General features: G+C 41.8%; 1 protein-coding gene across 3 annotated transcripts in view; it reads left to right on the forward strand.

Moving 5' to 3' along the window:
* Positions 1-482: 482 nt before the first annotated feature.
* Positions 483-26,719, forward strand: part of radil (Ras association and DIL domains) — a 42,960-nt gene continuing 16,723 nt past the window's right edge. For 2 of the 3 annotated variants that reach the window (XM_075462479.1, XM_075462480.1), the window contains exons 1-13: positions 483-806; positions 3,345-3,449; positions 3,635-3,765; positions 5,425-5,929; positions 15,333-15,440; positions 15,887-16,002; positions 16,109-16,291; positions 16,389-17,094; positions 19,995-20,125; positions 21,813-21,850; positions 21,973-22,124; positions 22,274-22,386; positions 23,868-23,981. In XM_075462479.1, the coding sequence (XP_075318594.1) occupies positions 3,682-3,765; positions 5,425-5,929; positions 15,333-15,440; positions 15,887-16,002; positions 16,109-16,291; positions 16,389-17,094; positions 19,995-20,125; positions 21,813-21,850; positions 21,973-22,124; positions 22,274-22,386; positions 23,868-23,981 (2,250 nt within the window). In that variant the 5' untranslated portion in view covers positions 483-806; positions 3,345-3,449; positions 3,635-3,681. The remainder of the gene's footprint in view (positions 807-3,344; positions 3,450-3,634; positions 3,766-5,424; positions 5,930-15,332; positions 15,441-15,886; positions 16,003-16,108; positions 16,292-16,388; positions 17,095-19,994; positions 20,126-21,812; positions 21,851-21,972; positions 22,125-22,273; positions 22,387-23,867; positions 23,982-26,719) is intronic. The other variant, XM_075462481.1, reaches the window with a different exon arrangement.

A 26,719-nucleotide genomic window follows, 5' to 3' on the forward strand; every position in this document is an offset into this window, starting at 1 on the left:
TTCAAACATCTTAGTTGTCTTTTTTCCCCTTTCACTTATTCAGTATACAGTGACTGTATTATAATAATAATAATAATAATAAATTTATTTATATAGCACCTTTCATACATAAAATGTAGCTCAAAGTGCTTTACAAATAAGATCAATATACAAAGTAAATAAAGTAAAACAACCACAAGAACAACAAAATAGAGCATGTTACAAACCAAAGACAAAGCACTAAAAATAGAAAAATAAATTTACCAATAAAATAGAGAAACAACAAATGCAATATACAAATAGTAACAATAATAATAATAATAGAATCCATAAAACTAGTAGAAGTAGAATAGTACAAAATAATTCAGTATAATGCACGAGGTATTTGAGTTGCGGTTGAGCCTCTACCGCCGGTGTCCGCCAGGGGAAGCTGTTTCCGCGTATTTCTGAGCCAAAACAGGTGTACCCGAGTTGAAGCAGCGCGGAGAGCTCGGGTGTTTCCGTCGCGACTCGGTGGTTATCCGTTGTGGATGTGGGAATGCGGTTGCCGGAGGCTGCGAGCATTGCTGGACACTCGGCGGAGATGTACGCACGGGAGCGGGTGCTCACAACAGCTGGCTGTTGTCCAAGTTAGCGAGCTGTCTTAGGGGGATGTGGGTGGGAGCCCCAGACGGCAAGGAGTCGGCAGGAGCTGGGCCGTAGGGTGTTTATTCCCCCCCCCCCCATTTTTTGCCGGGGATTTTCTACCTTTTTGTCGGGGTGTACGGAATGAGAGAGAAGCCAAGGATTCCCCAGCAGCGCTTATGGAGCCACGCACTGCAGACGGCGTGAGTACAAACGCAAACAGACACCGGGAGAGTTCCCAGGGGAGCGGGCTCGTCCCCGCTGAAATCCCTCATCAACTTTTCCAACGACCTCTTTTATTAACCGGCTGTGCCGCCAAAGCTCTCCGCACCAAGGCAGGGATAAGAGAGGGTGTTTTTGTTTGTTTGTTTGTTTGTTTCGCTCTGGTGTTCAAACGGTATTCAGACTAATTAGTTAATTTTGAGCTCGAGCACAATAACCAGACACACCTGCTGACCGTTGGAGGCTGCGTGCACGTGCCGCGCCTGGCGGCTCGAGGATTTTCTTTTTGCCGTTTGTTGCTACGGCGGTTGCTACGGACGACCAGCGAGTCCGAAGCCGTAAACAGACGGACTGACTCCGAATAACGGCCAAGAGCCTCGATACTTACAAGTTCTGGAGGATATAGATTAGGATACCGGGTGATGGGTGTCTGCTGCCCCCCCCCCAGGCAGAGTTAAAGTGTGACCTTCCCGTAGTGAACACAAGGACAGACGGACAGTGTGTGACATGGTTACCAAATGTAACGCGACCTCCCGGGTCACCGAACACAGCCCAACAAGGCAAAATGTAGGCCTCCCACGGTGTTTTCTTTTTCTTTTCGGTGTGTGTAGACGCAAGAGGGGTTTCCTAGGATTGAGTTAACTACAGCCAAGGAGCCAGATTACTGTGGATTAGCAGGCATTTAAAATAGTCACGTTATCCCACCAGCCTTGCTTTGCAGAGTCAGCTACAACAACACCTTTTAGGCCAAACTCCAGAGTATCTGCAGGACAGAAATGCTTCATCTGGACTGGTGCAGGTTTCCATCGCTGCTGCACGCTGGGGGAAATGTTCAGGGGCTTCTTTCTGCAGCCTAAATGAAAGGTCAAATGGTTCACGCAAAGCCAGAAAAACCAAGCATGATTCATTTCCTGTAGGGGCTGAGACCCCACAATGATATATTTTAATATGTTTCATTTAAAACGGCATTACTTTGGCCAGACATTGGGCAAACACAGGGGTGCCGAAAAGGGGGGTAAAAGGAGAAGGATTCTAGGGGCCCATGATTAAAGGGATAATCCGGAGTAAAATGCACTTTAGATCAATTTACGGGATGTTGGGAGTACATACGTTGAGTTGACATCAAAATCATGTCATTCGGATGTGTTTTGAGAATTTCGATATGACCGTTTTTAGCCAAAAGTCGTTAGCCTGGAAGTGAGAGGGGCATATCGTTTCGCCGCTACAAAACGCTATTTTTATACCTCTTCTACAGCTCCAAACAACATAACACTTACGTGGTAGTGAGTAGAGGGTCCCTAAAGCCAAACCGAAGTGTCCCGAGGTCTTCATGTGGTCGGATAGAGAGTCCAGAATGAATTTAATCAAGCCAGTACCTGCTCTCAATCAGAGCTTACTAACAGGTTGGAATTTTGAAATGTCACGTGACGTGATGTCTCGCGTGAGATAGCCTCCTGTTGACGGAAGAGGCTCTGATTGAGAGCAGGTACTGGCTTGATTAAATTCATTCTGGACTCTCTATCCGACCACATGAAGACCTCGGGACACTTCGGTTTGGCTTTAGGGACCCTCTACTCACTACCACGTAAGTGTTATGTTGTTTGGAGCTGTAGAAGAGGTATAAAAATAGCGTTTTGTAGCGGCGAAACGATATGCCCCTCTCACTTCCAGGCTAACAACTTTTGGCAAAAAACGGTCAAATCGAAATTCTCAAAACACATCCGAATGACATGATTTTGATGTCAACTCAATGTATGTACTCCCAACATCCCGTAAATTGATCTAAAGTGCATTTTACTCCGGATTATCCCTTTAAGAGGGGCCCAGAGAGGCCCTAATAAAATTATAATACTGACAAAAAATAATATGACACTAAGTTATTAACTAACTTATAATCACAAATATATTTTATTTACAATTTACTGGTAACAATAACTTTATTTGTTTTGGAAACATTGCGTTTATGTTTTGTATTTTTCATTTAGCCTAATTTAGAGTTTAGAATCAGAGTATCAGTGTTGCAGCAAATAAATTAATTCCATTGGATTCTTCGTGCTCAGTGTTTACCTACCTCAACTGTCATGTTTTTCTTTTTTCACAAATATGGGAACGATAGTCAGAAATACCATTAAAATGCATAGTTTTATGTAAAATAGCATCACAAATTTTCGCCGACCTCCTGGCCGGCTGTTTGGGGAGCCCAGGGGGCCTGGGCAAACATGACATTTAATTTTGGATAACATGGTGATAATAATTTCTTTCTCAAAAAGATGCCAAAAATTCTGAGGTCTCAGCTTTTCAGATGTGACGAACTTCTGATTTTCTGTGTTTTCTATCATTTAAAAAAGTTAAACACATTGGAGGGAAGCACGGAAATGGCTCAGCATGTTTAAAAGATGCGAATAAAAGAAGTCCCTCCTCCTGCGTGACCTGCAGGAGAGCTGAAGAAGTATTCTGAAACTGGACTGGGGTTCATTTGTTTAAACTTGATTTTAATGTCCTCCGTTTTATTTCCACAGTGTGAAAGGTGACAGTGAGATGAAATGCAAAGCATCTGACCCTTAACCGCAAATCTGTTCCTGGTGCAGCCGCACAAAGAAGTGATCGCAGAGAAAAGCATCAAGGTACTGCACTCGCCACATAAATGGGTTTTACTGGTGTTTTCATGGTGGATACATTTAGCTAAATAGTAGATTTCCTTCATTTCAAAATAACTGATGAATGTTTGCCTGCATTGCCGGGTTTTTTTTCATGAAATACTTGTGCAGCGTGTGTACTGTGGATTCAATCGAAGCATTTAAACTTCCAGATCTTTGCTTGCCAGTTGTGGAGTTCGTAAAGCCAACGCGCAGCATCATGTTCTACGGTTCCTCCTCTGGGGCCAGTATGTCCCTACCGTCCAAGAGCCGCCTGAAACGCCAGAGCAGGACCTTCACGCAGGTACTGCAGAACATTAGGATTTTGCTTTAAAAAGATCTCGTTGATCAGATACAAGTCAATCAAGTGCATCTTCCATCACAGCCTGTGCATTTTTTCCACAGTTTTTAGAGAAAGTGACGCCGATCTTGACCTAAATTGAACAGTTTCTTTCTTTTTCCATGATTCACCTCCCCACATCCTGCCCACAGACAGACAAGCCAAATGAATTGCTGTCGTACCTCGACTCCAACAGAGAAATAATGCAGCAAATACATATTACAGCCTCGATGCTTGTTCAGCAAATCACAAACACCCGGTTAAACATTCATTCTTGTTGTCACACTGAACTGTCTGGTTTGATCCTGACTGAAACATTTCAAAACGAATTTATGCTATTCCTGGTGACCAGAAGATGAATCCTCATGGCTCTGAAGATAAATTGTAGATATTTATTTGTCCTGTTATGCTGTATTTTATGACAAATACCTGCAGGACTAATAACATTCCCAGGAGCCTTTGTTTTAATGCACTAAACGGTAATTACACCTGCTTCATGCTCGCATTTTTAGTAGCAACGCAGACGAAATGCCTTCTTAACAGGATTTAGATTTCTTATCGAAGTAAAAATGTGGTGATAACATCACCCTTAGCCTTTTTTAAGGCGAGTTCCATCGCTGGGACAAATTAATGCAACTGAACCATCAGCTACACCCCTCCTGCTGTGACAAAATAAAAGGATATGTGGTGGTCTCTAAATCTAGGCTAATAGAGCCAAACAATGAGCCGAGTCAGACATACTGCATGTTCAAAGCCAAAAGGTTCTGTCCTCCACACCGTGCTTAAAGGGACAGTTCGCCTCTTCTGACATGAAGTTGTATGACATCCCATATCAGCAACATCATTTCTGAACATCTTCTTACCCCCTGCTGCGTCCTGTGAGCAGAGTTCCAGCCTCGTTTTGGTGTTGATGAAGGTAGTCCGGCTAGTTGGCTGGGGTTTAAAAAATAAAGCGTTTTGCTTCTCAGAACAATATGCATTCAACAGAGTAATACATTTGCATCACAAAATGGTTCTCCAGGAAAAAGTCAGACCTCACAATCGCTTGGCCCTATTTTCTCTCCCTTCGTATCACTGCCTGCTGCCGCCTGCCGACAGCCGCGCCTGTTACGCTGTTTGCTGCTCGGAAGCAGGGGACTGCTCGCTCTGCACTTCGGTCTGCACAGCAGGTAAACAAAAGAAAAGGAAAGGAAAAGAAACGAAAGGAAAGGAAAGGAAAGGAAAGGAAAGGAAAGGAAAGGAAAGGAAAGGAAAGGAAAGGAAAGGAAAAGTCTGCACAGCAGGCAGTGATACGAAGGGAGAGAAAATAGGGCCAAGAGATTGTGAGGTCTGACTTTTTCCTGGAGAACCATTTTGTGATGCAAATGTATTACTCTGTTGAACGCATATTGTTTTGAGAAGCAAAACGCTTTATTTTATAAACCCCAGCCAACTAGCCGGACTACCTTCATCAACACCAAAACGAGGCTGGAACTCTGCTCACAGGACGCAGCAGGGGGTAAGAAGATGTTCATAAATGATGTTGCTGATATGGGATGTTATAAAGCTTCATGTCAAAAGAGGCGAACTGTCCCTTTAACGCAGTGCCTCTGCAGTGCATTCACCGCTGCTTGTGTCCACCAGGTTTTGTACCGTACTCTGAGCTACAGAGACCGCGTCCCGGCAGAAACTGGAACAAACACCCACGGGGGCCGGCGCTCCACGACCGAGCCCCCCGAGCGGCCGGCGGACGACCCGGCCGAGCTCTCCACGCAGAGCTCGGCCCCCGGGGTGCTGAAGATCTTCGGGGACGAAATCTGCGCCGGTGCCAACTACAAGAGCGTCCTGGCCACGCCGCGCTCCAGCGCTCAGGAGCTGGTGAAGGAGGCGCTGGATCGCTACTCGCTGAACAAGGAGGCGGCCCGCTCTTACGTCCTGTGCGACGTGATCGGACGCCTGGAGGGGGGAGGGGGCATTGGGGGGGTCGGGTGGAGGACCGAGTGCCTGCGAGCGCTGGGGGACAACGAGAAGCCGCTGTTGCTCCAGGAGCTGTGGAAACCGCGAGAGGGACACGCTCGCAGGTTCGAGCTGCGCCGGAGAGCAGAGGTGGAGGAGCTCAACGCCAAGGAGAAGGACACCATCACTGCCGGTGAGGGGAAACACAACTTATCAAACACTCTGAGATAGAAAGGTACACACATGCACACACATTAGGGGAGGGTATTGGCAAAGAAGTCACGATTCGATTCGAATCACGATTCACACGCCACGATGCGATACTATCACGATACTTAAATTATTGCGATGCATTGCGATATTTTCACTGAACATACTTTAAAAAAAAATACAGCCATTACCAGTGGCTGACTGGCTGTGTATGATCTGGATAGTGTCTTCAATTGATACATAACTCAAAGCAAATCAATTCATAACTGTATTTATTGAAACAACTTTTGGAGGTATTGCCATTAAAACAAATATTACTATTACTGGACACACTCATCACAAAAAGTGCATAGGATTTATAAAACTTAAAATAACAAAACAGGGATGGTCAGTACAGACAAAAAAAAGTGCATAGGGTTTATAAAACTATAACAAAATTAAATAAATATTGCAAACATCCCTTGCAGCGAAATGCATCAATTGCATGTGTCCTATCATTAAAGGCATAAAAAGCCAAAAAAAAACAAATGAATAAGTTAAAATAAGAAATAAATAAATCGATACTTGGCGTCAAGAATCGATGCAGTAGATCTCGAAAATTAGAATCGCGATGCATCGTCATGACGATTATTTTGCACACCCCTAACACACATGCACCGACACACAACAGCTGGTCCAGCTCGCCTCCTTTCCTAACTCGTCAAACTCAGCAGAAAAACACAGCTCATTAGCTCCTCTGCAGTGAGAAAGTGTGGAGATGCAGAACGAGAGCTTCTGTCACATTATCCTGTAGAGAGGAGAGTGTTCCTGTGTGGTTAGAGTTTTCTGTTAATGTGGAGGTGTTGCACTGTGAAGAAGCTGCGTTTCAGCACACATTCACACGTCCCGGCGGTGCTGTGGAAGCACTCTGACAGCTGAGTGTGGATCGGTGTCGGGCACTCTTTGGTTTTTTATGAATGACACATCTCTACTACAGCAACACGAACCCGTTTCCTGCACAAAGCGAGAGGAAGATTCACTCTTTTCTTACTCAGACACAACTTGTGAGTTCAGATCTGCAATGCAGCAACATCAGCTCTGATGCACTCTGTGGCTGTGTTCGAAACCGCCTACTTCTCCTACTACTCCTGCTAACTTTTTGAGTTAGTATTCGAGTTTGAGTAAGCGAGAAGTTCCCGGATGCATACTAGATTCTCTGAAATGTTGGGTATGCATCATGAGGTTACTACTCATACTCAAACTACCCAAGATGCAACGTAACGTGACGTCGCCGATCGTCATTTCCTGTCAAAACGGCAGTTTCAAGCTAGCTACAACGAGGGTAGGTTCACTTCCTGTTTTCAGAACAAAAGCACCAATTGTATGGTAATGGCTTTCCCTATGATAAAAGGCAACGGGTATTTTATTTTGTGAAAATAACCGGAAGTGCGTTTCTCACTGCGGCTTGCTTTAGTAGCGCCGAATTCGTGGGAACAAAGTTGTAAACAGCCGGTATTTTGTCAGGTTTTCAACACGTTGGGGATCTAAACGACTACTTTCTCACCTGAAAATGTTTCAAATGTTGCTAAAGTTTACAGAGTTTAGAGCTTAAGGGAAATCAGCTTCAGGCCGGCTGATTTCGGCTCGGGCAGGAGCGAAATGCATTGTGGGTAAACGCTCTGCATACTGTCTGATCGATGAGTATGCAGTATGCAGTATGCAGTATGTAGTATGCAGTATGTAGTATGCAGTATGCAGTGTGCAGTATGTAGTATGCAGTATGCAGTATGCAGTATGTAGTGTGCAGTATGTAGTATGCAGTATGCAGTATGTAGTGTGCAGTATGTAGTATGTAGTGTGCAGTATGTAGTATGCAGTATGTAGTATGCAGTATGCAGTATGTAGTGTGCAGTATGTAGTATGCAGTATGTAGTATGTAGTGTGCAGTATGTAGTGTGCAGTATGTAGTGTGCAGTATGTAGTATGCAGTATGTAGTGTGCAGTATGTAGTATGTAGTATGTAGTATGCAGTATGTAGTATGCAGTATGCAGTATGTGGTTTTGAACACAGCCTGTGTGTCTCTGTTCAGGAACCATAACCTGACCTTTGTATGTAACTCTTTTCCTGAATCGAGAAAAGTTACTGCTTTTCACACTCGTTTGAATCCTATTGAGGAAATTTAAAAACGCTTTGAGGTTTTCAAAGCAGTGGACTAAATGCTTTCAGTCACACAGCCACACTGAATGTTCCAGAGACGCCAACATTTCTCATGAAGCATGTCGGGGTGCTTTGGTTGCCATGTCAACTTCTTTGCTGGTCAGAGAGTCCGCCGAGCTCACACTTGTGCTGCTCGATCTCTTTAGTTTTTGTTGTCTGGTTCAGATAGACAGCCTGTAGAAATCCCAAATTCTATGAAAAGGTTTGGGTGTTTTATTTGGTCACGGGGCTGTAACTGAAGTATCCCCATCATAAAGTTTACCAGTTTCCTGGAAACTTATTCTATCTGACTTGCCAAATTAAGGCAGATTTCCAATAAAATATGTATATTTTTTTAAATCACCATTTTGCAAAGATATGTATGCAGTATTGATATATCGATTGAGTAGGGTTTGGTACTTGATAAACACTCAGGGGAATGGAAATACTTTAATCCATCAGGTCTCGCCTGGAAAAGATTAGAACGACGCGACTTTCCTGCTGATTTTCTGGCCTTAGAGGGGAAAAGAAAGGCATCAAACGACTGACCAGTGTCTTTCCAGATGTGATTTAATGTCCCAGATGTGATTTAATATCCCAGATAATTCCTGAACAAAAGGTTTCTCCATTTCCCTTTTTTGGATGTCCACTGCAGTTGTTGTTGTCTTCCTCCTTAAGGTTTGTTTATGGTTTGGATATCCACTTCCACTGAATTACAGCCACTGACAACCAAACTCCTCAAAATGTCTGTGATTAACCTCTTCTGCAGCTTTTAAAATGATGCCTTTCCATTGATTTAACTGTTGTCTATAAGGAAAATAAAGTTAACCAGGATATTAAATGATTGATTATTCAAATAATTGAATTTCTATCCTCATCCAAGTCATAATCAGAAAGACACAGACACCACAGTGATTAATCCCTCAGTGCAGGCTGAAGAAGTAAGTGAAATTTTGAATTTAGTAACCTAAAATCCATCAGAAGGTCCTTTAACCTCCAGCTGGGAGGTCTTTAATGGCCCTCTTCAGGTCATTCCTCAGAATTTTCAGTATATTTCCTGTTAAAGTTATCAAGCGATGGTTCGCATCGACCACTCTTAAAACTGTGTCAGTAACCGGACTCTATTTATATTCACGGCTCCCTCTGCAAACCTACATTTCCAATATCAACTCCTTAATTATGATACCTGCGCTGTGAACGCAGAGGTTCAGCTATTTTTATCTCTCTGCAGTGTGAACCATTACTCAATGTGTCGATTGACGACATGACGCAACTGTTAGCAGATGGTGTTTGTGATGTAGATGAGACTGTAACCTCATTTTATCCCAAAGTCTTCACACAGTTTGTCCCGTATCTGTCATAAAGTTGATAAAGTTGATGCTTTATGCCATTGGGTGCCCACATTTGTCCAGAAAAGTTGGCATATGAAAGGTTCTTTGGGTTACGCCTACTTTTAGCCACTGAGGGACAAAATGACTAAACATAAAAAACGTGGTAAAGAGTTGATGTGCAGCTGACTGCAACAGATTCAGAAAGTAGTCTCTTTTTTTAATGTTTTTTCAAAAGGAAAGAGGGGGAGAGCCAAATGGAATACAAGCTCAGAAACATGTGTTTGCAGTGAACTTTGTGTCTTTTTTTTCATATAAAGCACAAGCTCAGCTTGGTCAGAAACTTCTAAATAAGAAGAGACAAAATTTTGACAAACCATAGACATGGTATTTAGCATTTATCTCCCATTTATAGAATGTAAAACCACATCAAATGTTTGTATCAATTGAAAAACACATGGTAAAACGCCCCTTTTGGCGAGGAAAGCCTTGGAGGAACATTTACAGGTTTATTCTACAAGTGAGAAGTATTCAAATGAAGCTAATCACTGACATTTTGATGGAGATTTAAATAGCATTCATAACCTGCTTTCTGTAATCCCAATCACCAGGTTCACGAGTCAAATATTTTGTCAATGTTATTTAGAGTGGTGGAAAAAAGCTTCTTAGAAGTGTTTCATTCATACACATGTATTATGGGATGCTGCACAGGGCATTCTGTGCTGTGATGTTCATTAAAAAAGTTTGAGTAAAATGAAAGATGTTTGTCCGAACCTGTCCAGAAACATAGAATAGAAAATAGAAAAATACTTTATTCATCCCCCAATGGGGGAAATTCAAATTAGTCAAGTAGCTCAAAAAAAATATTAATATTTACAATGATTTTATGTTAACAACAACAATAATAATACTAAATCTAATAAAAATACTAGTACTAACAAATAATAATAATAATAAATGACTAATTAAATAATTAAAAGAAAAAAAAAACATGGTACTGTAGTTTTAATTCTGGCCAAATGTTAATGTTAGTGGAAGGTTGCAAAGGTCCCAGTTTAGACCAGCAGCTTTTAATTGATATTCATTTGTAATACTATGAAATGAATTCTAGGCTACGATCAGCCTTATTCTGTAAAAGCATTCTTTGCTTTTTTCTGTTTGTATTTAGAGACGCATCAATTCTCTTTCTTTTTGGCTCCGATCCCATTTTGACACTTGAATCTTGCTATCTTGCAGATACCAAAACATTCTGATACCAGAGCTCATAAACATCACAGAAAACAACTAATCAATAGCAAAATGAATATTAAATGCATTGCATTGTGGGTGATGGTGGGGATATTCTGTACGGTTACATGAGGCTTCAGTAAATCAGCCTAATACCACTGCAGATTTCCCCTGTATTTATATTTACGTCAGCTGATCACTTCTCTTCTCTCATGTCCTCGTAAGATGCAGAACATCTTTGTCCTCTGAACACACTGAGATCTTATTGGCTGCCACATTAATCAGATGCTCCTTAACCTTCATGATGCTCTGATCATTATTTGTGCTGTGATACAAACTGCAGGGGAGTTTATTTCCCCTCTGTGCCTGCTGTGAGGCCGCAGGGGCCGAGCTACAGACTGCTACAGAAAGAAAAAGTTGTTTTTTAAACGTCTTAGCGTTTCACAGATTGAAAATCTATCAGATGCTGTAGCATACAGTTGCTCATAGTAATATTCAACCACCAAGGACAGCCAGTGTGCTGCAATGCAGCTCTGCAATACAATAAGATTTCACATTTTTTCAGTGTTAGAAAATGACATATTAAATGTAGCCTGGGAATTCCCATGCTGCTTTGCGCGCGATTTCATTCACACTGCAAAGGCAGCCTGGAAACCACCGCCCTTATTTTTGCCTGAGTTAGGGAACCAATCACAGAACGGGGGGCGGGGGGCAGCAAGACGATGACGACGTCTATGCGCGACACTGAAGCTTGTAGAGTGTTAATCCAACATGGCAGCGGACACAACGTTACCGTTCGATGCAGCCTTAGAAAGTGTTTTAAGTAGCTTAGAGCGCAAGTTTACTTTTAAAAAAGAGCAACGTTTGGCGTTGAAAGATTTCATTGCCTTCTTCCTCATCGAATTTCTGTCGCTCTACATACGTCATCTGGTATAATACTGGTGATACAATTGGCTATGAATCGCCCGCAAAGCAGCATGGGAAGAACCAGACGCCATTTGATAGACATTCGTAGCGCCCAATAAACGGCTCTAGGCATTCGTAAACCACGCCTCAAATACGAGAAAATGCACACCTAGTTCCCAGACCACCATGGACGCGTCAGCCAGGCTAGATTAAATATGGAATTAAAAACAATCTTTTAAACCATGTTTTAATGGAATTTCACTTGTGTAGCCAGTTTAGCTACTTTTTTTTAGTCTATTTTTCTGGGATGGTAAATAAAGCCTACCTTTGTTCGGTGTTTTCCAACAGGCTGCGAAATCCGGCGTTTTGGTTCAGAGTTAGTGGTTGCTCGGTCAGAATACTGAAAACATTTCTGTCATCCATTCAGCCTCCGTTTAGTCAGCTAAAGTTCAGCGAATGTCTGCTGTGAAGAGCTTTGTTAAAGAGTTTGTTAAAAATGACCACTTCCAGCCCTTAGAATGTGCGCCTTATGTACGACGTGTTCTCTCGTTTCTACACCAAAATATCCCCAGACGAAGGACACGCTGAGCTTGTTGCCTGCTCGCTCTGTAACCGGCATCTAAACTCTTATTATCATTAACAACATCGTACTATAGAGTCCCGGTCCTTATGCAGATCAAACTAGGATCCGTCATCAAACATCAGTATCAGAGCCTAATGCCCATATTGGATTATATATATACAGAGGTGGGTGGAGCAGCCAAAAATTGTACTCAAGTAAAAATACTGTTACTTCAGAATAATGTGACTCAAGTAAAAGTAAAAAGTAGTCATCTAAATAATTACTTGAGTAAGAGTAAAAAAGTGCTCGGTGAAAAAACTACTCAAGTACTGAGTAACTGTTGAGTAACGTCTGATTTATTTGTTAACACAAGCATTCAATCAGACAGACAAAAATACTAAATAATCATCTTTAGGCAAATTAGAGTTCATCCAGTTGATCAAATAAATTAAAATGAATTAATTGATTACAAAATAGCTTAAATTAAAATAATCCAGGTAAATTCAAGAACTTCAATAAAAAATAAAAGTGACTTAGGAAATGTTTAAAACATATGTAACCCATATGTAACCTAAAAAACAAACATTCACCTATCCATGGGGGAAAAACGAGTTTAGGAAACTTAGCGCTACATGTTTCCTCAAGTTAGATGTTGAGTTTCTGCTGAAATGTGCGTTTGTTTTGGTTGACACAGAAGACACATAATGTAGCTGCTGTTTCTCACTCTTTGTAAGGTAAACATGCTTTCAGTATGAGGCCTCGTCTGCGTCTTCATTTCCCACCGTTGGTTCTGACATTTTTCATCTGTTTCTTTGTTTGTTTGCTACGACTGCTAATGCTAAAGCTAACCCGTCCCGCCGCTGAGATCGAGTACGGTCACGTGACCAGACTGCACGGCTGCGTCTGATTGGTGGAACACAGTCAGGTGGTAGAGCCTTTGGCGGAAGTCTCTCTCTCTGTCAGAATAAAACATTAAAATGAGGCGTACGCGGGGGGATAAAAATAATGAGGCGTAGAATACCAAAGAGGTAAGAAGAAAAGTAACCAGCTCATTGTAGCCTAATGTAGCGGAGTAAGAGGACAGTTTCTGCTGCACACATCTACTCAAGGAAAAGTAAAAAGTATAGAGATTTAAAACTACTCCTAGAAGTATAATGTTTTCAAAAACATATTCAAGTAAATGTAACTCGTTACTACCCACCTCTGGATATATATATATATATATATATATATGATCGCAGCAAAGGATACCTTTTGTGATAAAAGAACTTACCAACTATGACACATAATTCATTTCCACACTAACCTTTTTCTATCGTGTTTACAAAGCTCACACACCCCGGAGTCTCTCTCTTTCTCCTACTGTCTCTTTTTTCCCTTCCTGGTGTGTGTGTGAGCGTGCATGATCATGTGTGAACTGTGTGTATTCTCACATGCAGTTTTACAAAACGAGATCACACGTTAAAGGTTCCTCTAGGATTTTCGTTGTCAGAACAAACGCCTCGCAGCCGAGTGCTCGTTTTCATCCCCTCCAGCTCATATGGTGTAGAAAGTTTACTTTGCTGCACAGTGTGTTCACTGATCATGTGACAAGCAATTGTCTTGTTGCACTCTGAATGAGGTAATATGCGTGTTGTCGGGATGTCATCGAATTCTTTCCACTTTGTATGTATTATGCAAAGTGACCTTTGGTCGTCTAGTCACCAGATTGAGGCGTAAAACGTCTACATGCAAAATCATGCACAAATTTAATGACAAAAACGCCCGGCACGGTGAAACATCTGTGTAAAATTCATGCTGGTTTAGTGTCCATCGCTTGAATATTGCAGAATTCCTCTGTAATTGGTCACGACTAAACTGTTCCAAACTGTTTTCGCATAGAAATGGTACGTTAGTATGAATATCTGGACAACAGGCAGAGTGACCCGGTCAAACGAGTGCAACAACGCTACACAGGTTCGGTTTAAAGTTGAATTGACAGTTAAATGTTTTGTCACATGACATGGACAAATAAAACCTCATTATGTTCCACATTGGCTGTGTTCGAAACCGCATACTACTCCTACTACTCCTACTAACTTTCTGAGTTAGTATGCGAGTTTGAGTAAGCGAGAAGTTCCCGGATGCATACTAGATTCTCCTAAATGTTGGGTATGCATCATGAGGTTACTACTCATACTCAAACTACCCAAGATGCAACATAACGTGACGTCGCCAATTGTCATTTCCTGTCAAAACGGCAGTTTCAAGCTAGCTACAACGAGGGTAGGTTCACTTCCTGTTTTCAAAACAAAAGCACCAATTGTATGGTAATGGCTTTCCCTATGATAAAAGGCAACGGGTATTTTATTTTGTGAAAATAACCGGAAGTGCGTTGCTCACTGCGGCTAACTTTAGTAGCGCCGAATTCGTGGGAACAAAATTGTAAACAGCCGGTATTTTGTCAGGTTTTCAACACGTTGGGGATCTAAACGACTACTTTCTCTCCTGAAAATGTTTCAAATGTTGCTAAAGTTTACAGAGTTTAGAGCTTAAGCGAAATCAGCTTCAGGCCGGCTGATTTCAGCTCGGGCAGGAGCGAAATGCATTGTGGGTAAACGCTCTGCATACTGTCTGATCGATGAGCATGGAAGTATGTAGTATTTAGTATGGAAGTATTTAGTATAGAAGTATGTAGTATTTAGTATGGAAGTATGTAGTATGTAAGTTTGTAGTATTTAGTATGGAAGTATGTAGTATGGAAGTATGTAGTATTTAGTATGGAAGTATGTAGTATGGAAGTTTGTAGTATTTAGTATGGAAGTATGTAGTATGGAAGTATGTAGTATGGAAGTATGTAGTATGCGGTTTCGAACACAGCCATTGTTTCACTTCACAGCAATTTGGATGCCAGTGTGAGATCATTGAGCTGATCTAAATGTAGGCTTTGAGAAATTATTCTGCATTTACATTTAAGTTTAGCAGTTTGCAAAGGAACCTCTGATTTGACGGTGAAATGTTGGAGGGGAAAATCCTGTGCGTCGCACCTTCAACTGTGCATCTCTCCCTACTAACCGCTGACGTCTCACTCCACAGTGCATGCATGTGTTTGTGTGTTTGGGGGGGATTCTGTGCTCGGTGTCTGGGTCCCGGGGTTGTTTTCTCAGCTCCACCCCCTTCCCTCCTAACTCCTCCCACCTTGCTGTAGGGCCCAGAACCTCCCAGTTCCTGGCGGCTCTAATGGGTCGGTCTGGGCTGGGCAAACACAGAAGCTCCCCCCTGCGGTCTGGTCGAGTGGTACAGTCCAGCTCTAAAGGTGGGGACTGGCCTCAGGTAGGGTGGCTATCAGTCATCATCATGAAGACCACCTCTACCTGCGTTGTCACCCCATGTGCCAGTGGTTCAGTGTGTGAGTAAACCTGTGTGAGCCATCGCATGGCCTCAGAGTCGAGCTGCTCGGCTCACTTTCATCCAGTTGACTGTTTCCGGCCACATGTGCTGCTCCATCTTGCACCATTTACTGCATCTGACTTTGATCCACTTCAGCCTGTATTTGTGTTAATCGTCGGCTTCCACTCAGATCACACATGAATGTCGATGCACTTGTGCCACTGCAGCTTCAGAAAGACTTTCAGTCGGACTTAATCATTGTGTCAAACATTCACATTAGCATCTCGTTCATTTTCTCTGTCCTCCTCTCACTCTTTGTGATGCTCCTCTTGTCCCCCCCCCCCCCCCCTTGCCTTTCCGCCCCCCTCATAGATATTAATGCCCAGGCTCGTAAGCTCCAGAGGAACAGGGCAAAGGGGACGCTGACCCTGCCCCGCTCCAGCAACTCTTCCTTCTGCCGCAGCCTCAGCGAAACCAGCCTCAACCAGGTGGGGCATCCTGCTGACGCCCACTTTGGGTGATGGATTGTTGTTTTCATACCGCCTTAAATCTTACGTGCACGTGTGTTTTATATGTGTGCGCATGCGTCTGCAGCTTGGAGTGGGAGAGGAGCCCAAGCGGTACTACTCCACCCTGCCGGGACCGTTAAGGGGTCGAGAGCGCGATGGAGCCTCCAGCGGCAGGAGGAAAGAGGAAGGGAGTCAGGGAGGTGGAGGGGTGAGGCACTCCTTGTACCAGTCCCCTCATCTCCTGCTTCTGCAGGGCTACAATCAGCAGGTGAGGACAGCTCAGAGGCCCATGTGTTGAGTTAAACCTCTCTGTGTCTGACTCTGACTCTGGGTCTGACTCTGACTCTGTTTCCTGTGTGTTGCAGGACTGTCTGGTCTACCTGCTGAACAGAGAGCAGCACACGGTCGGTCAGGAGACTCCTTCAGCTCGCCCCAACATCTGCCTTTTTTCCCCCGACATCCTGCCCCTCCACTGCCATTTGCGCCGAGTCCCTGCGCCCAGTCGCCATGCCAACAACAACAACAAGGGAGAAGAGCACGCGGAGAGCCAGCGGTTCTGTGTTGCCGTCGAGCCGGTGCTCAGCGCCACGGTTCTGGTGAACTTTTCCCGCTGCGAGCGCTTCACCACGCTGCAGCACGGCGACCTTCTCTCCTTCGGAGCTCACTACATCTTTCTCTACAAGGACCCCACGGGCGCCAAGCCCCTGCCCGCTCAAACCTTGGCCCGCCTCCGCTCGCTGGGGCAGCTGTACGACACGGCGGCGGAGGAGGGCGAGGGCGGGGCTCAGACCTGCAAAATGTGCGGCTCCGTGCTGAAGGACAGGGCAGCGCAGGTGTCCTGTGTCTCTGCGGTGAGACGCAGCTTCAAACCTCACCTGGTGAAAGCCCGCAGCGTCGGGACGACGTCGGCAGGCCCTCCTCACCTGCCAGGAGGCCCTCCTCACCTGCCGGGAGGCGAAGGAGGGGGACGAGGAGGAGCAGGAGGCCAGAAGAGGAGGCTGCAGCTGGAGTTTGAGCAGGCTCACGAGGACCAGCTGCTGAACAGAATCATCTCGCTCATAGAACCTGGAGGTCTGTGCACTGATTTATAAAGTACTTCTGTAGATGTGCAGGGTGTCAGCTCAACATATGAGATGTTTTATTTTTTTAATTTGAGCTCTATTGTGTTCAGTTAAAGCTCTTCTACCAGGGTTTCAACCATACATACATAACGGTGACACACTTTTATGTGATGGGGCGGCCGTGCCTCAGTGTTCCAATAACCGGAAGGTTTGCGGTTCGATTCCCACTCGCGCCACTCAAAAAAGATTGGTGGAACTGATAGCTGGACACCTCCTTGTCATGGCTGAGGTGCCCTTGAGCAAGACACCGTACCCCCATGCTCCCCAGGTGCTTCATGGCTGCCCACCGCTCCAGGTTGGCATCTGTCTCTGAGTGTGTGACCCTGTGCATGTGCATGTGCATGTGTGTGTCAACAGGTGCCAACCTGGATGGGTTAAAAGCGGAGGACAAATTTCGTGTGTATGCATGACCAATAAATCGGATCTTATGGTGATATTTGCTTGCAAATATATTTTGCACTTCAGTACTTAGTTAATTAAATTATTTTTCTGAATTAATGTTGTGGCTGCTGGTCTGCACAGGAAATTCCTTCACTGAATAAAACGTGTTTTTTTGGCAAGACAGACAAAGAGATAAGAGTTGGTCTGGGTTTTTTTTTTTTGATTGTATGAGTTAGGTTTCCTTTTATTTTTCTGTGTAGGATTTAAGATTTAAAAAACTAAACAAAAGGACGGTGTGTGTGTGGCATATGTGGAACGTCCTCTTGCCGTTTCAGCTCTAACCAGATCAGAGCTTCTGCGTTCGCTGTGTGAGACGGACATGCTGCAGCCTGACACATCCAGAGCTTCAGAGACTTTCACGTGTGTGGCGAGCATTGGGGAAGAGGTTCTCAGTAAAATACTGGTCATCATATTGGCCTGATGTTTTGGTTTGTAGGCACAGACATTAGAAAGGCAGCTTTCCTTTGGTGATGATGATTTTAATTAGATGTTGGCAACTGAATGTGACTGTTTCTTAAGTTGTAGCTGCGTATCTTTCATGTTTTCACTTTTCAGGTCAGTCTGCCATGAATTACACAAACCCGTGGTCCTGCCAACCATTACATTGTTGCCTTGTTGGAAGCAGAGAGAAATGCACATGCAATGCACATGCCTTGTTCCTGGTGTGAAGCCGGCCTGGCTTAAAGAGTGGGAAAATGGTGAAATGCGGTTTATACCTTTATACCTGCAGGTTCTTATTCTTATTTCAACAACCCTCCCCTGTCCGGGCCCAGCTGGCTCTCTGTGCATGAAAATGGGATGTGTTGGTATTCAGCTGCAGCGTCTCCTTTCAGAATTGGCATCAGTGCCAACGTTTACGAGCTTGACCTTCTTTTAAAAATAACAACACAACATTTAAATGATGGTGCGCACATGAGTGTTCACACTCACATTTCCCTCAAAAGCATTGTTCCATTAATAAGCCTGCCCATGTGACACCTCCCTAAAGACCAATCTGAATGCATCATATCCCTAAAATCATGAAGCAGTGCTCTGGTTTCTTTTTCACCTCAAAGGTGTGTTGTTGTTTTTTGACCTGTTTTGACTGTTTTTTTACTTTTTTTTTTTTACCTGTTTTTACCTGTTTTGACTGTTTTTGACCTGTTTTTGACCTGTTTTGACTGTTTTTTGACTGTTTTTTGACTGTTTTGACTGTTTTTGACCTGTTTGGACTGTTTTTGACCTGTTTTGACTGGTTTTTGACTGTTTTTGACCTGTTTTGACTGTTTTTTGACCTGTTTTGACTGTTTTTTGACCTGTTTTGACTGTTTTTTGACCTGTTTTTGACCTGTTTTGACTGTTTTTGACCTGTTTTGACTGTTTTTTGACCTGTTTTGACTATTTTTTGACCTGTTTGGACTGTTTTTGACCTGTTTTTGACTGTTTTTTTACCTGTTTTGACTGTTTTTTGACCTGTTTTGACTGTTTTTGACTGTTTTGACTGTTTTTGACCTGTTTTGACTGTTTTTTGACCTGTTTTGACTGTTTTTTTTACCTGTTTTGACTGTTTTTGACCTGTTTTAACTGTTTTTTGACCTGTTTTGACTGTTTTTGACCTGTTTTTGACAGTTTTTTTACCTGTTTTGACTGTTTTTTGACCTGTTTTGACTGTTTTTGACCTGTTTTGACTGTTTTTTTTTTACCTGTTTTGACTGTTTTTTTTACCTGTTTTGACTGTTTTTTACCTGTTTTGACTGTTTTTGACCAGTTTGGACTGTTTTTTGACCTGTTTTTGACTGTGTTTCGACCTGTTTGGACTGTTTGACTGTTTTTGACCTGTTTTGACTGTTTTTGACCTGTTTTGACTGTTTTTGACCTGTTTTGACTTTGTTTTGACTGTTTTTTTACCTGTTTTGACTGTTTTTTGACTGTTTTTGACCTGTTTTGACTGTTTTTTTTTTTTACCTGTTTTGACTGTTTTTTGACCTGTTTTACCTGTTTTGACTGTTTTTTGACTGTGTTTTGACCTGTTTTGACTGTTTTTTGACTGTTTTTTGACTGTGTTTTGACCTGTTTTGACTGTTGAAATCTAGGGCATGTGTTGTAAAGCAGTAAGTAACTGCTGTGTGTGACGCACGCTGCTGCAAAAAAATCCAGGAAAAAACAGTATGATTTAGGTTGATGCATGTCTACAAATTGCAACTAGATTTGAACATTCCACTTAGCTAAATTTGATAATTACTCTGAAAACGAGCTAATTCAGGTTAAGATAGTCAGAAAAGGCTGCTGACACGGCAGAGACTCTTTCAGGATCTCACAGCTAAAACGTGAATTTTAACGGCTGCATGCCGAGATGTATACCACTATGAATGGAAAAAAAGAGGATCTGTTTTCCTCAACCACTCCTTTAAATCTTTGTCTTTTGCTCAGGAGACGACCATAAGCTGACACCAGCCTACCTGCTGTGTCTCTGCATTCAACATTCTGCCTCCACCTTCCCTCCCGGGAGTTTTGGAAAACTGCTGCTCAAGATCGTCCGACGAATCCAAACCATCGCATGGGTCAGTGTCAGACTGTGTGCCTGTCTGTGATGTATTGGTCTGTGCTTAAGATGACCTCATGTGGTGAGAAATCGGTCAGGCATGTCGGGTCAGGAGGATGCTTGAGTGGGACAGCGTATTGCACGTTTTGGGCCATGTTTTGTTCTAACTGTCGTACTCGTTGTCCACCTGGGTTTAGATGAGAAGTAATCACATGATGCGCTCTTGTATTCGGATATTTAGATGAATGTTTGCACACATTATCAAAAAAAAAAAAAAATCAAATTTATTTATATAGCACATTTCATGTACAAACAGTTCAAAGTGCTTCACATAAAATAAAAGCATTGCAGCAGGGAGTGGAAGAAGCATAAAAATACATAAAAGAATATAAAGAGAAACAAATAAAATCATTTAAATGAATTTAAAAACAAGCAACAGTCCAGATAAGTTCAAAGATATTGTGCAGATTTCATGCATAGACACATGAGAACAGAAATGTTTTTAACCTGGATTTAAAAATGTCTCCATTTGGTGAAAGTTTAATCTCCACTGGCAGTTTGTTCCACTTGTTTGCAGCATAACAGCTAAATGCTGCTTCTCCATGTTTAGTCTGGTAATGTTATCTCCTTCAACATGTCACAACTTTTCAGCAGTACAGCCACTGTTTGTCTTACCTTAAACAGTCTTTAACAGCTGATGGTGTCGAAGGTTTTTTTGTAGGGCTGGGCAACGATTAACATGTTTAATCTAATTAATCACATGATTTCCCTGATTAATCGCGATTAATCGCATTTGTACGCAAAATCCAAAAATGAATCCAAAAGTAGTGTATAGCCTTTAGCATTTAGTTTTATTTTAAATGTGCTGCCATATGAATGAAAGTGCCATAACATTTGTTGTGCAAACACACTTTTAACATCAGCATCTTTCTGTAGTTTTTATGTAGAAGCCTCGCTCCACTGTCTGTTTCCTTGAATGACTTGCTGCTATCAGTTGTGTGTTTTGCCTTTAAGTGATATTTTAGACTGGAACTACTACGCTGAGAAGACAATTCAACTTGGCTGTAAATGCAGGAGTTTTTTTAGAATTTATTTTGAAATACGTGCTTTTATGTTGAAACCAGTAAAACAGGAAGTAGCGCCGGTTAGCTCCGTGAGCTTCACACCTGTAGCGGTGATGTTAGCTGCTAGTTTATCTTTATTTTATTGCTCCATGCTTCGTGGTGTTTGCTGTAACTGTGTGAATGTGATGCATTCAACAGACTTTTACAATAATAAAACCTGCGTTAATGCGCCATAAAATATTTATCGGCGTTAAATAATTAACAAGTTAACGCGATAATAACGAGTTAACTCGCCCAGCCCTACTTTTTTTGTTTTGACTGAGTTGTTATCATACCGAATAAAGATGTGCGGTGCAGCTCAGTGCACCAAAGCATTAAACGGTTTGTAAAATGAGAACCTCCATGTGTAAAAGTAACATATCATGAAGAATGTTGGACGCAGCTGTCAGTTTACAGCACCTAAACTAAACATACGACTTCAGGTCAGGATTCCTGTTACTCTGAGTCTGCAGGGGTTTTGTAAATGATAGTGGAAGCCGCTCTCAGCAGCTTGGTAACATCGTCCTGAGAGGCAGTTCTCCTACGCACATTCTGAAAGTTTAATGGGAACCTAATTGCTCTGCGTGTGTGTGCGCTTTGCAGGAGAAGACAAAGGAGCTGGCTCAGAAGCAAGCTCAGCAGTGAGTATCACTTTCTTGTGTTGGAAACAATGAAAGCCCATGCACACCAAACCCCAGCTCCATATGATGCGTACGTGGTGTAGTTGTTTAACCCGTCACCCCTCGTGTGTGTCTCACTGCAGTCAGGATCCGGCCTCCCTTTCCCTACTGAGCATCTCAGACTTGATCCCAGACCTGCAGACCATCTTCTTCTGGATGTCCAACTCCATCGAGATCCTCTACTTCATTCAGCAAAGAGCGCCCGCCTACACGCACGGCATAGAGATACTGCAAGGTACACAGAGTCTGACTGACGAGTGAGGAAACGACTCGGCTGAAGGGCCATTACTCACACCGACACACAGCAGATAATAGCCCAGCTGCAGGCCTCGCTTTTCCTCTCACTGTAAACCTCTTAAGTGTGTCTCTGTCACCCGTCACTAGGATCAAAGGAGTCGTTGCTATCGGCGACCATATCAGCCAATGAGGAAGCCATGACCATCTTGGAAGAAGTGATCATGTACACTTTCCAACAATGTGTCTACTATATCACCAAGGTAATCGGTCACCGCGGCGACGGTGCCATCTTCTTAACACGCAAAGCGATTCTCATCATGTTTTTAAAAGCCAGCTGAATGAGTAATAACCCTCCTCCATTTTCACACACACACACACACACACACGTTCTCGCACTTAGTGCTGAATAAGGACCGAGTAAAACCACTCACAAAGTGAGGACCAGTATTTCTAGTTCACTTAGAAATAGGGCTGCAACTAACGACTATTTTAGTAGTCGACTAGTCACCGACTATTGAAACGATTAGTCGACTAATCGGATAATTATTCATTTTTTCTTAAATTTAGCATGAAGTTGCTTTAATTATGTGGCAAATGATAATAAACACAAGAAAGATGGGTACTTCAATGAAAAATGCACCTTTTATTCAAATTTGCTGCTGATTCATACAAAAAGTAAATAAAAATGTCCCATCTAAAACCAATTAGGCACAGTGCTCAGTCAGTATAGACATAAATCCATAAATAAATACACCTCTCCAACCTCTCCAAACACAGGCAAATATGTTTTATAAAAAATAAATAATTAATTACAATCAAGTAAAATACGTTTGTCAGGCATAACGTTAAAGCTCTCTTTTAAAGCAAAAAAACGCTTATAAAATGTAGATCAAAAACAAAACGTATTGACTTGAATGTTACTTGAATCTTACCGAGGCGAGTCAGACTTTCTCTTTCTGCTTTCTCTTTTAATCTTCGTGCATCACCGAGGTGCTACTTTGCAAACCTTGCAAGTAATCTTTTTATTCGCCGTATCCAGGCTAAAATGCTCCCAAACTTTAGAAGTTTTGGTACGCGTAGCTAATGTGTTGGACGCCGCCATTTCTGTGTACGTTATCGTGCATGTGCGACTCTCGGCAGAGATTGTAATTAAGTGAGATGTCTCACTCTGTTGGAAAAACACGTCTGGCGACAATAGTCGACAATGGACTTCATTGTCGACTATTTCTGTTATCGATTTTTGTCGACAACGTCGACGAATCGTTGCAGCCGTACTTAGAAACAAACAAAGTGTCATTCCAGACACTCGGTGGCGTAGTGATCCAATAACACTGCTTCAGATTTTGAGAAGCACAAAAGATTCAGAAAAATATTTTAATCTGTGTTAAACTTTAGGGGTGAAAAATTGACACTTAGGACATTCTGAGGTCCTACTGAGAAAATTAGAGGATAGCATCTATATAACCTGAGGAGGTCATCTAGAGGCCTCACTATGTAAACATTTCCTCACTCTGTTGGTTAAAAACTAGATTTGGTCCTCACTCAACAGTTAGTGCAAGAACACACACACACACACACACACACACACACACACACACACACAATGACTGGACAAGGTTAAGAAATTGAAAAGTTGAACTGATTCTTTAATTACAGGACTATAAATAAAGTTTGACTGTTGTGTAATTTCAGGTCACCTTCATCGCGGTACATTTATGTCTTTGTGTGTGTTTGTGTCCAGGCTCTTTACGTAGTGTTGCCAGGTTTGTTGGACTGTAATCCGTTCCCCGCTGACAACTCTGAGCCCTGCTGGAAAGGAATTGGGTTTCCTGAACCCGTACGCAGGGTCCTGCAGGTAAGCAGTGCCCTCTATCCTCGCTTTCCTCTTTCAGGTCCCCCTCTGCTCAGTTCAGGCGGGATTAAAGTGATAATCCAGACTTGTATACTTGTATCCAGCCTGTATTTTATACTCTGCACTTATTGTGAAGGTTACATCAATTAATTCAATGTTTTAAAGGACCAGGCATTGTCATTTATAACCATTTTTTTAAATCAAATGTGAAAATCCTAGCTCTGAAATAATCAACAATGTCAACATTGTTCAGTTAAACAACAAAACCATAAATATGCACGATGCAAACACAGAGGGTTCACGTGCACGTGCACGTACGCCAGATTAATTTGGTTTTCCACCGGCTCTAAAACAGTCGTTATATCTTGAGGTACAGATTTGAACCTAAACTGTTTTTAAAACAATCTGAATTATTCTTTGGAAAATGTCAAACTTTCCACTAAAGGGTAATTATTTCTCAGCTTCTGAAAAAAGACGCTATAAACAAGAAATAAAAAGCTCAGCATTTATTGACCTTATGTAGGAATATTGTAAAAAATGTTTGTGTAGCTTGAAAGTGAGGATGCAGGCTGGAGAGGTAAAAGCAGACGTGTTGCATCAGGTTCAGATGACTGTCAGCACGCTCAGAGAAACGTTCGCATATCAGCCGACACGGTGATGGTGAAACATCCGGGAGATCAAAGTGTGGAAAAAGCCAAAACTCAAACCAAATCTGTATCTGTTGCCGAGTAAGCAGCGGAGAAACCAAAAGCCATGTTTTTACTGTCCTGTTTGTGTAGAGCTGGATGGAAGTTTTTCTGTGCCATCAGAGTTTGAATACGAATTTCTAATATAGAATTTTTACAGCATAAAAATCAGACTTTGAATTTGAAAAACCAACAGTGTTAAAAAAAAGAAAAATTCTAAAAACAAAAATCAGTGGAAAAAATTCAGTGTAACTTGATTGGCTGCCGTTGGATGAATTGAGAACAGGGATCGATTGCTTCTCCCTGTTTACCCGGATGTTGAGTCTGGTTCTTTTTCCACTGATTTTTTATTTTTTTTTAAGTTTAATTTTTATCCACTGAATTTTTAGAAGTTGAATTTTTTTCCACTGAATTTTTTGAAGTTTAATTTTTTTCCACTGATTTTTTTTTTTTTAAGTTTAATTTTTATCCACTGAATTTTTAGAAGTTGAATTTTTTTCCACTGAATTTTTTGAAGTTTAATTTTTTTCCACTGAATTTTTTTGAAGTTCAATTTTTTTTCCACTGAATTTTTAGAAGTTTAATTTTTTTCCACTGAATTTTTTGAAGTTTAATTTTTTTCCACTGAATTTTTTTGAAGTTTAATTTTTTTGAAGTTTAATTTTTTTTCCACTGAATTTTTTTAAGTTTAATTTTTTTTCCACTGAATTTTTTTAAGTTTAATTTTTTTCCACTGAATTTTTAGATGTTGAATTTTTTTCCACTGAATTTTTTGAAGTTTAATTTTTTTCCACTGAATTTTTTTTAAGTTGAATTTTTTTTCCACTGAATTTTTTTAAGTAGAATTTTTTTTTTAGATGTTGAATTTTTTTACACTGATTTTTGTTTTTAGAATTTTTTTTTTTTTTTTACACTGTTGGTTTTTCAAATTCAAAGTCTGATTTTGGGGCGGTCCGTGGCGTAGTGGGCTGAGCAGGCGCCCCATGTACGCAGGCTATAGTCCTCGCTGCAGCTGGACTGGGTTCGAGTCCCGCACCGAGCGGCCCTTTGCTGCATGTCTTCCCCCTCTCTCTGCCCCCTGCTTCCTGTCTCTCTCCAACTGTCCTGTCATTAAAGGCATAAAAAGCCCCAAAAAATATATTTTTTAAAAAGTCTGATTTTGATGCTGTAAAAATTCAATATTAGAAATTCGTATTCAGACTCTGATGGCACAGAAAAACTTCCATACAGCTGGAATAGGGACGATAAAAAGAGAATAATGTTCAATTGAATTGCTTTTATTCCCGATTTCTCAACTTGAACATCTTATGAAGACTTCTTTCTGTTTTCTTTAAACATGAACCTGTAAAAAGAAAATGTTTTGTTCAGTTTATTAAAGAATTGATGGTGTTCTAATGGATCATTTACGCAACAGAGAGGGGCAAGTAATGAATAATTAGATATATATAAAACAGTGCAGCCATAAAATGTTCTGCGTTTGAGTAAACATAGCTCTATGAGCCACAACATTAAAACATTAAAACAGCAATACACTCAAGAAAACAAATCAAATCAAATTGATCTGTACCACATTTCATGTACAGAACAGTTCAAAGTGCTTCACATAAAATAAAAGCATTGCAGCAGGGAGTGGAAGAAGCATAAAAAATACATAAAAGAATATAAAGAGAAACAAATAAAATGATTTAAATGAATTTAAAAACAAGCATCAGTCCAGATAAGTTCAAAGATAGCGTGCAGATTTCATGCATAGACACATGAGAACAGAAATGTTTTTAACCTGGATTTAAAAATGTCTCCATTTGGTGAAAGTTTAATCTCCACTGGCAGTTTGTTCCACTTGTTTGCAGCATAACAGCTAAATGCTGCTTCTCCATGTTTAGTCTGGACTCTGGACTGGACCAGCTGACCTGAGTCCTTGGATCTAAGAGCTCTGCTGGCTTTATATTCTCTGAACACATCACAGATGTATTTAAAGGAGAATTACGGCCATTTAACAAACATATCCCATCTGTTGGAGACCCAGGGAAGTTGGCCAAAGGGAAAACCGCGAGA

The sequence above is a fragment of the Odontesthes bonariensis genome, chromosome 4 (assembly GCF_027942865.1).
Source record: "Odontesthes bonariensis isolate fOdoBon6 chromosome 4, fOdoBon6.hap1, whole genome shotgun sequence".
Taxonomy (NCBI): domain Eukaryota; kingdom Metazoa; phylum Chordata; class Actinopteri; order Atheriniformes; family Atherinopsidae; genus Odontesthes; species Odontesthes bonariensis.